Here is an 11,813-nt window from a genome sequence, read left to right as displayed (position 1 = left end):
CTTAAATGCTGCAACTTGCAGACACTACCTATATTTATTGGATCTGCAGTTTTCCATTTCATTATAGCAATAGCCAAAACATTACAGACACCAGATACAAACGTGATTAACTAAAGAATGATTACTAGCAATGGATCAGCGCACACAAACACAGAAGACCCTGTGTGATCATGTGCTCTCTCTCATGCCCAGCATACACAGGCCAACTGAGCATCTGTGCTTAGCAATGCAGTTAAGCACAGATTGCTCAGCACACAACACTGCACCAGCCTGTGCTCTCTGGAGAGAGATCACTGGTAATCACTAGATATATACTACGTGCAGTATATATTTAGTCAGGTGATAGCGATGCGAGGGACTGCACATCGTCATCACCAAGGGCCATACACATGGTGGCATCCATGCACCATTTCTAAGCGATCTATTCAAATCGCTTAAAAATAGTTCATGGATCACCTTCTTGTGTATCCCCCATTAGTCCGGTCAGGGGTTCCTACAAGGGGGGTAATGAGATTCTTCAGCAAGAACTCCTTAGCAGCTACAGCAAATCACTGTTCTTGCATAGAAACTCCTTAGTGGCACCCTTTGCAAAATCTAAAGAATCTGGGCGATTAGGAGCACAGTGCAGGACAACAGGAGATTTAGGACAGACAGACCCCTCCTGCAGAATGCAGGAACATCTGCAACTATGCCTCAATGTTTAATTACAGGACACCACCTCGCAACACCTAATGCTATGCTTATATGCACAAAGAACACGGTATGTAGTTGTTAGTTTGACAGTATCTTGGTCGAGTCATGAGGTTGATCACTATTGGTCGACAGACAGTAGGTGGACACATGAAAAAGGATGACAACTTTTGTACATTTTTTTTTTAATACTTTACCTTCCCAATGGACATGGAGGCGGAATATGATAGTGTGCCAAGCACAGCGAGCATAGTGATACACGTATAAAGTGTCCATGTCGACCTACATCGACACACAAAAAAACCTTAAAAACCCCAAAACTTAACATCGATTGTTTTCATGTTGACCATTCTTCATGGTGACATTTTGCTTCTCTCGACCTTTTGACCCGTCCAAACTGAAACTAATGACTGTCAACCTGCTTAGTGAATATGCACTGAGCGATGTTCCGGCCAGCGATTTTCACATGATTGCTTTGCATGCACACAACTCATAATTAGGCCAAGTAACAGGTCTAGTCTCAGGACCAGAGCTAGCAGCACATAACACATAGATAAAGCACACTTGCCAACCCTCCCAGAAGCTGCAGGAGGCCCCCAGTTTTTGGGGTAGTCCTCAGCAGCACCGGAAGAGTAGATTGCAATAATTATGATAATGTTATTTGCTATACAGTATATTAGGTGTATGGTGGTGTTGTGTCTATTAAGCCAAAACAAACTTTTTAGGGTGAGAGAAGTTAACATGTACTACTAGTATTCTACCATAATTGAGTAGTGTTACATATTCACAAGGTAATGCTGCCCTCCAGTGGCAAAGCTCTAAAGCTGCACCCCTAAAATTCTTAATGCATGTGCTGAGTATGTTACTTGCTACTCTGCACAGATGAACTGCGCGTTTCTGCTCAGGGGTGCCAAGAGAGGCAGAGATGGGGTGCTAATTATCCAGGCCCAGACCTGACAGAGGGGCCCAGTGGGGACCTGATCCTCTTCTTATTACCTGGAGTCAGAAGCTGCAGCAGCTCTTTTCCTCAACTCAGCACATGCTGCTGTGTACTAGGATGCAATGTGGCCAGGAAGGTACTTAAAGTACAATTGTGTCTGTATTTTTATTTTAAAGGCTGCATGGCTACTTGTGGTTAAACCACGCCCGCATGAAATACCTGGGCCCCAGACAAGACTATCTACTGCTTTGCTTCTGCTCCCCCCTTAACACCCCACAACCGCCATGGGATACTGCAGCCCGCCGATGACACAGAGGAACTGCCCCAGAAAAGCACAGCTGTTCCACTGATTATTGGGTGGTGTCTTGGTGCTCAAACCACAAAAACAAAATAGTTCAGGGTGAAGCTCTCTCCACAAAAGCAGCTTGCAGATGGTCAAAACACTCCTGCGGTCACAGACCTCTCGCAGTTGTAGATCATGGCTCTCCAGGTGCCTCTGTTGAGCTCTATAATGACTATGAAGGAAGTTAACATGCTGACTTCTTCTTGTGCAATATGGTTCTCTGTATTGACATTTCAGAAGAACTATAGTCTGATTACAGTTCACAACCAGCCATACTGTATGTGTGTTTATTTGGCCTATTCACTGCTTATCAGGAACTACATGCCCAACATACTATGAAAGGACAAGGGAAAGACTACTAGTCATATAATCTTTTGCCAAGTATACATTTTTCTTTGATATTAGAAATGTAACACTATACATAGTGCTTTTAATATCTGCACTCAGTTTTTATTTTTCTTCATCTCCTGTGCACAAACAATGTTCTATATAAATAATGGGGCAATTGCAGGACACACTCACAGGGCTTTGCAGCAGGTAAATAAAAAGACGGCTGATTGACGGTTCGATCTATTAAGATTTTCATCAGCGAATGAAACGTCAATCAGCCAATACTACTTCGCTCTCTTTATTTACCTGCTGGAAAGCGAGTACCGCCTGCAATTGGCCTACTGTATTAGTACGCCTTTACTCGGAAAAAAAAAAAGCCAATACCACACAGGAGGATATATTGCCAGGTTATTTCTGGATAAATAGCATCTATACAATAGAGAGTGCACAGTAGAGGTAAATCCGTTAGTTAGAACAGTCCCACCAAAATCTGTATTGTTTGAATGTAAAGGTTACCTTCCTATTTGTCTACTCACAAATGTATAATGGGATTATGGTATTAGTGAATGTCCAGAGGACATCTTACAAGTGATCAAATCTAAAATACAGAGTTGGTTTTTATATGAAGAAATCTACATTCTGTATCAACAATATGTGTTAGAAATTCACGGCATGTATTTTTAGATTACAGTATCTTATATGGGCAACATTACAATTGCCGGTGCAGGACACAAAGGCTAGGAATATTAATTTGCAGAATATTCTGTGATGTTCTGCAGTTTCTGCACGAAAGGACCAAAGTCACGCGGGAGGCTTACAGGGAGTAACAGACGATGGCACCTTCCAGCAACAGTCCCTTTTCCTGCAAGAAGGAACAAAGTCACGCAGTAGGGCTCAGCATCTTCCAGCAATAGTCACATTTCTTTGCTTTCCAAATTATTTGCCCCCAAAGTACTCTTTTTCAAAACGTTTGAAGTCTGACTCTGAGAACACAGGCTTCTGGGGTACTCGCTTTTTCTTCTTCACTTGTTGGTCTCTTGCTTTACGCCCACGGTGCTGATTTAGGACCTGTATTTTAAAAAATAAATTAATAAAATGGCTGAGCACAGAGGGATGAATGCAGAACACAGATTTTGTGTTAAGCGGTGCATACATTATATGATTATCAGGCAACCAATCACATTGCAACATGCAATCCATAATCAATGATTGTACGGTCAAGCACAGTTTTGTTCTGAACCAGCGTCATCACCTACCACCGTCTCCATTTATTGCCAGCTGATGCGATGAATTCTTGTTAATTCTAACTATTTCAGATGAATTGCAACTTCAATTTGGTAAATAACCAACTCTGTGCTGGGACTTTACATTTGGGCCATAAATCATCGCCCGCTTCAGCTTTAACCATATACAAGTAAAAATAATTGTGCATCTGACTGGCCACCTGATTTCACCCCTCAATACAAGGGCGTTGAAACTCCTTATTCTTTCTATTTACCCAAGGAGTTTTCTCCTCCAACAAATCTATATTTGTTCTATTACAAGTGTGCACACTGTTTTAAACGTGTAATACAGTATATCAATTAAAATATGAAAATATACGTGTGTACGCTACATTTTATGAAGTGAAACCCAGCGCTGTTTATCTATTTCTGTTTGCTTATTTTTTTCTAACACACCCGTCATGAACAGCTGCTTAAAGGCTGCCATTCACCAGAAAGATGTGCACACGATCCGAACAAATTTTAACGGGTCGTGCGACAGATCGCGTGCACTTAGCGCACGAAGCGCGGTCCCGGAGGTAGAGTGGTCTCCCCTCGGATCAGACGTGCTACATGTCTGATCCATCAGCTTCCACTGAGGTCGTAAGCAGCTCGTATGCGCTTTTAAAACACATATGTTCGCTCGTTCGACCTGCATATGACCAGGTTGTATGCAAGTCCTAATGGTGTATGGGGGCCTTAAGACAGCTCCCTGTGATACAGTCCTTTTTCGGCATTGTTAATTTACACTCAGGAATTAACACCTAAGAAAATAAAAACAAAATACAAACAGAGCTTTGTTACTAAAGAAAATCGAACACGTTACAGAGAATATACCAAGATGCTGCCATTTTGTGGTCTCTGCCCCAGGTTCTCCTCTTTATATACAACAATGGCTATTGTAGCATGAAGTAGAACTAGTAAAACATTGCTTGGCTAGATCTCAGTTACAAATCACTCACCTTACTGACAACATCATGTTTTGCAGCAGCACAGGAACTAAGCATGTAACTGAGGTTGTTCTCCAGATGGTCCTGCGCTGTGCGCTTCTTATACTCCTCTGCAACAAGAGAGAGAATGAGTTACACTTTGTCTGTGCTAGATGTAAGTTAGTTTTACAATAGGTAGGTGAACACCTATCTTTAATTACACTAATAACGGTTGTGACCTCAACGATTACATAATCAGATCACAAGGAATTTCCTTTAAAATTCCATATGTAACTTTATTTGTGGTTTTACAAGGTTACGTGCTATAGTGCAGTGCTTTCCAAGGTCAGCCCTCGGGGAACTGTAAAGGGAGTTAGAGGATTTCCCCTTTAACTCCCAGAGAACGATCTAGTGTATACACACTGAACACTACCATACAATTTGGTCACTGGATCCCCATTACATATATGCAGTCAATGACGGCATAGTCAAATTGAGCAGCATGCACAGAGGACAGGAGGGGGATTTGGGTTTGGACTTGAGGGAGCGAGCATTGTTTGTACCGTATATATTGGGAGATATTTTAAACGATATCTCTAAAAAGGGCCAAAATAAGCAAGATCATTTCAAATTTCACTTAGGGCGGGATGTATTAAAATACATTGCCACACCACCGCAGTGATGCTATGGCATATATACTAACATATGTGATTAGAATCGCAATGCGGTGACATACCTGTGATGTGGTGTGCGGGGGGGGGGGGGGGGGGGAATCTCCCGTCACCTTCCTGGGCTCTCCTCACTCCCCCCATGGCCAGAAGCCAAAGCAGGCTGTCCCTGGCTCTACCTCCTCCTTCCCCCTGCAGTCGGAAGGACATCCGGCTGCATTGTTAGGAGGAGGAGATTACCTTCCAGGTCCAGGCTTCCTGGAGGAAGGTAACCCGGGGAGGGGGTGTCAGCATCTGGGTCGGAGGGCTGCAGGTTGCGACGGGCGGCAATAAGAAGCCCATGGACTTCTATAGGGTAGGCGATACCCTGGCCGGCCAAAATGCGGCGGCCGGGTCTTAATACATTTGAAAACGCAGTAAAACACCCGAAAATTGTACATCCTGCCCCGTGTGTAGGCATATTAAGAGTGCACATTAAACAGATATCAGCAGTATCATAAGCCATCCTGCGGAGCTTCTAAAACTTGTCAAGTGATAATGAACTGACTAAATAAGAGATCTGGAAATCAGGATCTGTTAGAGATCCCTTTGGACTGTTTGGAAACACTGGCAATTGTACATTATAAAAATCTATCGCAAAAGTATAAAGAGTAATTTAAATATTATATTGCAGGGGTGGCCAACCAGTCATAGACAAAGAGCCAAAAAATATGCTTTGGGATGACGAAGAGCCAACATCATGCGCATATGTACATTTATACATCGCCAACCTCATACATACATTTATACACCGCCACCCTCATACATACATACCATTTATACACCGCCACCCTCATTCATACATACATTTATACACCGCCACCCTCATTCATACATACATACACCGCCACCCTCATTCATACATTTATACACCGCCACCCTCATACATACATACATTTATACACCGCCACCCTCATACATGCATACCATTTATACATCGCCACCCTCATACATGCATACCATTTATACATCGCCACCCTCATACATGCATACCATTTATACATCGCCACCCTCATACATGCATACCATTTATACATCGCCACCCTCATACATGCATACCATTTATACACCGCCACCCACATACATACATTTATACACCGCCACCCTCATACATACATTCATTTATACACCGCCACCCTCATACATACATACATACATACATACATATATACCCCGCCACCCTCATACATACATACCATTTATACACGCCACCCTCATACATACATACATACCATTTATACACCGCCACCCTCATACATACATATATACCCCGCCACCCTCATACATACATACCATTTATACACGCCACCCTCATACATACATACATACCATTTATACACCGCCACCCTCATTCATACATACATACATACCATTTATACACCGCCACCCTCATTCATACATACATACATTTATACACCGCCACCCTCATTCATACATACATACATTTATACACCGCCACCCTCATTCATACATACATACCATTTATACACCGCCACCCTCATACATACATACATACATACATACCATTTATACACCGCCACCCTCATTCATACATACATACATACATTTATACACCGCCACCCTCATTCATACATACATACACCGCCACCCTCATTCATACATACATACATTTATACACCGCCACCCTCATACATACATACATTTATACACCGCCACCCTCATACATGCATACCATTTATACATCGCCACCCTCATACATGCATACCATTTATACATCGCCACCCTCATACATGCATACCATTTATACACCGCCACCCACATACATACATTTATACACCGCCACCCTCATACATACATTCATTTATACACCGCCACCCTCATACATACATACATATATACCCCGCCACCCTCATACATACATACCATTTATACACGCCACCCTCATACATACATACATACATACCATTTATACACCGCCACCCTCATACATACATATATACCCCGCCACCCTCATACATACATACCATTTATACACGCCACCCTCATACATACATACATACATACATACCATTTATACACCGCCACCCTCATTCATACATACATACATACATACCATTTATACACCGCCACCCTCATTCATACATACATACATTTATACACCGCCACCCTCATTCATACATACATACCATTTATACACCGCCACCCTCATACATACATACATACCATTTATACACCGCCACCCTCATTCATACATACATACATTTATACACCGCCACCCTCATTCATACATATATACATTTATACACCGCCACCCTCATACATGCATACCATTTATACATCGCCACCCTCATACATGCATACCATTTATACACCTCCACCCACATACATACATTTATACACCGCCACCCTCATACATACATTCATTTATACACCGCCACCCTCATACATACATACATATATACCCCGCCACCCTCATACATACATACCATTTATACACGCCACCCTCATACATGCATACCATTTATAAACCGCCACCCACATACATACATTTATACACCGCCACCCTCCAAAAGGTGTGTGTGTGGGGTGGGGGTTAACACTATAGAAGCCAATGGGGTTCACATTGCTATTCTCCCCCACCCACCCAGTACTAGCAGTCAGGTCTCCTGTGCCCTGATGCCGGCTTCCACGTTCCGCAGCAGTGGGGATGGACCATGTGAGAGCGAAAGAGGTGGGGCAAGAGAGATGACACAAAGAGGGAGTAAAAGGCAGGTAGATATGTAAGTAAGGCAAGGCAAAGGGAGAGAGCATGGGTTCCCACCCCCCCCAGATCTCCTGGACTACGTATCCTTCTCACCTGCGGCTACGTAATCAATGTCAGGTCTTCTCTATGCCCCGGCGCCGGCTCCCGCGCAGTAGCTGGCCTCCTCTGCTTCAGCAGCAGCTGGACTTCCCTGCAGCAGCAGCAGCTGTCTCACGCAATGGCTGCTGTTCCCTCAGCCCCGGAACCTCCATCGGCTGGTCTCCTCGGCCCCAGTGCTGGCTCCCGCAGCATCATCTCCTATGCGCCGACGTCTTCTCATCGGCGTGGGTAAGGGGGCGGGGGGCAAGATGATGGATGTCCATCATATATAAGGAGGGGGGAGGGGGCTTGCTCCGCGGCTGGACCTGCTATGCAGCCGCTCACTGTGTGGGGAGACGCGGGCTGCCCGATCGCTGCTGACCACAGTGATCGGGAAGAACTTTAGCGCTGCGATGGGGGGTGATTGAAGGAGCCTCAGCTCCCTGTTATATTGTATTCTAGATATAGACAGAGTATGTATAACAAACCATACTGAAAGTCTATTCTAATCAATTAGATCTGGGTCTATAGCTTTGAAGACAACCATGGATGGCACTTATCTTTGTGGAGATTAAATACCCTCATGTTGACCTTGCCTATGTCGACTTAGTCACTGTTGCCCATTATCAGCCGACCTAGATCATCTATACTGTAACCTTACTAAAGTCCATAGTTTTTTTTATTACAGTAAATGCATCTTTACGTTTTTGTTCGTGTAGTAGAGAATGTACACTGTAGGCTGCAGTGTAGAGTACTGTATACCCTGGTCTACTACACTTTAATATACTGTAGTCTTACCTACTGCTGATTTTATCACTCTGTCTTTGGCTGTTGCTCTCTGCTTTTGTGGCTGCCCCTGGTGTTTCAGCCTACGCAGCTGTTTTCTCATTCCGGTTTTGTGACTGCTTAAGGCTCCATTCTGGCTTTCGCTTCCTGAACGATTCTTTAAACGTGGGCATTTCTGATCTGTAGGTTAAAACAAAGTATTACATACAGCCACACTTAATCATGGGTAAAAAAAATTTACCCCTCAACCCTGCAGACACTGACATGAACGTGTCCCTGTGTCAGAGAAACGTGGTAATAAGGGTGCCTAGGATAGTGTTATATCTGACAATATACTGAATGACTTATCATATAACATGCAAAGAACTTCTAAAAATCAACATATATGGACGTTGTATTCCAAGGAGTACAAAGAGAATTTTTGCCGGTCGCACAGGAGAATAATAAAGTTTATTATTGGTGGACCCTTGTTTCTAAGTTCATTCTTTAATGTAATATAAGGCCGTGAGGGTGTGCTACCATGGACACTTAATTAGTGTTCATTGTAGCACCCACCATCTTTGAAAACCCATGCAGTTCCTCTTCCCTGCCTGGGGTATCGCAGTCTGCTGTAGTGCTTCCAGCACAGCGTGGTCTGTATATCAGCACTGGTATGAAAACCAGACCTGTGCCAGAAACACCACAGCAGACAGCGACACCCCAGGCAGAGAACAGGAACTGCATGGGTTTTCAAAGATGGCGGATGTTAGAACACTAAATACAAGATTTATAGGAAAGAGTGTCTGTAGATGGTGCACCTTCAAGAATTTGACTAATAAAATGTAACTTTTATTTGATTGTTATAAAAATTGTGAGATAAAACCATACATACATAAACACACAAAGTGAATTAAAAAGGATGAAAATCCTCACCCAGTGGGACCCCAGTACCAATGTTCCCTTAATTTATTGATAAATAGATCTGGTAGCGTGACAGAATCCCTAGTGTGTATGCACACTAATACCCCTTTCAGACATACAGCAAAATCCCAGGTTTTTGCACATGAACGCGCATCAACCCGGGATTTTGGTATGTCTGAAAGGGTCAACCCGGGTGTTAAAACCCAGGTCTCCGACCCTTCTTTTTACCTGGGTTGAGGACCCGGGATTTAAGACCCGGGTTGACCCTTTCAGACATAAGAAAAACCCGGGTTTTTCAGCAAATTACTGGGTAGAACTGCTTCACCCGGTAATTTGCTGCTGTAAGTGTGAAAGGGTGCAGGCTGCACCCGGGAAAATTACACAGCAGTCAAAATGCAGGGTAATTCCCGGGTAGTATGTCTAAAAGGGGTATTATTGTAGGTGAAAAACAGTAATTTCTACATAGATAGAAATTACTGTTCTTCACCAACAACAAGTGTGCTTACTATGGGATCTGTCATGCTACCAGAACTATTTATCAATAAATTAAGGGAACATTGGTACTGGGGTCCCACTGGGTGAGGATTTTCATCCTTTTAAATTCAGTGTGTGTGTGGTTTTGTTTTGCAATTTTTATAACAATCAAATAAAAGATACATTTTATTAGTCAAATTCTTGAAGGTGCACCATCTACGGACACTCTTTCCTGTCCTATAAATCTTGTATTCCAAGGAGTCCATTCAATTAGGCTTGTCCACAAGCGGGTGCGGTATGGGACTCCGACAGTCGGGATCCCGACAGTCATTAGCCCGACTGCCTGTACTCAAGACAGCATGGCGAGCGCAAAAAAGCCCCTTGCGGGCGGGCTGCGCTCACCACGCTACGCGAGCCACTTATTCTATTCTCCCTCTATGGGGGGCCACTTATTCTATTCTCACTCTATGGGGGTCGTGGACCACCACGAGGGAAAATAGCGGGTGTCCGTCGGGCACCCGGCTGTCTGCGTTTTGACAGTCGGGATCCCGACGTCGGGTAAATGACTGTCAGGATCCCATCCAGCACCCCTGAACAAGTTATTCTCCAGAGTATAGCAGCTGGGACATTTCAATAAGCTTGATGTAATTTTGCATCAAAAAAACCTGCTATCACTCAATGCAATGGCTTTCACATAAGGTACACTACCAAGAACAAGAAAATAATAATTAAAAAATAATTCAGTTCAGATGCTTCCCAATGTAACTTCCATCACCTCCAAGTCTGCTTAAGGCGGCAGAGCAGGCTATTGCACTGAAAATTTAAAGTGTAACATGGAGCCTGCAACATCACTGTGATCTACCCAGATTACACTGACATTTTTATTGTACAGCACCAAAGAAACCGCATTAAAAAAAAACCTATGGGCATGTAATACGTAGAGCCCTCACAGATGCAAGTTATCCATGCACTCTAACCTTGGCTAAAACCCCCAGGAGTACTGCAGACAGATATAAGGAACACTTCAGGTGTCACTAAATGCATCTCCGAACACTCATTAAGCCATAGCCGATAAAGGTTGTATTCGCTGAAGATGTAAAGGAAGCATATTACAACTTTAAGAAAATTAAACAATACAACCAGATGCAATAATTATCCCCACACATATACAGCCAGCTATAGCATTACACAGACAGCCGTCTGCCATATGTGCCAGTGCCATACAGGCTCACTAGTAAAAACGAGTCGGTCATCTCTCACCGCTAGATGCCGGACCCAGCAGCTCCAGACCCTTCCTGAGAAGCGCAGCGGACATATTCAGCACAGACACCGACAGCCAAGACCAGAAAAAACAACAACACGTGTAGTCCTCCAGCAACAGGGACTAACAACTTCCGCACCACGTGACGACGGTGACGTGCATTCGCACACCCGCGTAGCAGCAGTCTCTTACCCACTCATTGCTAGTCCACTACCATAGAGGCCCCCCTTCGTCCTAGAGCGTCACAAGCCTAGTGAAACAAGTGCTATCCATATTTTATCAATATACCATATCATGATTCCTTATTTTGAACAGCAGAATTATGTATGTATAGATAGAGAAGAGAGAGAGAGTTGTAAAGAAACTCAATATCCAGTTGATATGACGG

At 43.6% G+C, this 11,813-nt stretch overlaps 1 protein-coding gene across 1 annotated transcript; it reads right to left on the bottom strand.

Annotated features, from left to right (window-relative positions):
* Window positions 1-2,246: 2,246 nt before the first annotated feature.
* RPS19BP1 (ribosomal protein S19 binding protein 1) lies at window positions 2,247-11,572 on the bottom strand. The gene is made up of 4 exons (XM_083156501.1): window positions 11,425-11,572; window positions 8,803-8,970; window positions 4,528-4,625; window positions 2,247-3,371 (listed from the first exon to the last, which is right to left on the bottom strand). Exons 1-4 carry the CDS (start codon window positions 11,477-11,479, stop codon window positions 3,240-3,242), a joined length of 453 nt encoding a protein of 150 aa, XP_083012627.1. The 5' UTR covers window positions 11,480-11,572; the 3' UTR covers window positions 2,247-3,239.
* Window positions 11,573-11,813: the final 241 nt, after the last annotated feature.

Source organism: Crinia signifera, chromosome 8, assembly GCF_055691185.1.
Source record: "Crinia signifera chromosome 8, ASM5569118v1, whole genome shotgun sequence".
NCBI classification, from domain to species: domain Eukaryota; kingdom Metazoa; phylum Chordata; class Amphibia; order Anura; family Myobatrachidae; genus Crinia; species Crinia signifera.
This window is presented reverse-complemented; position numbering and strand designations above follow the sequence as displayed.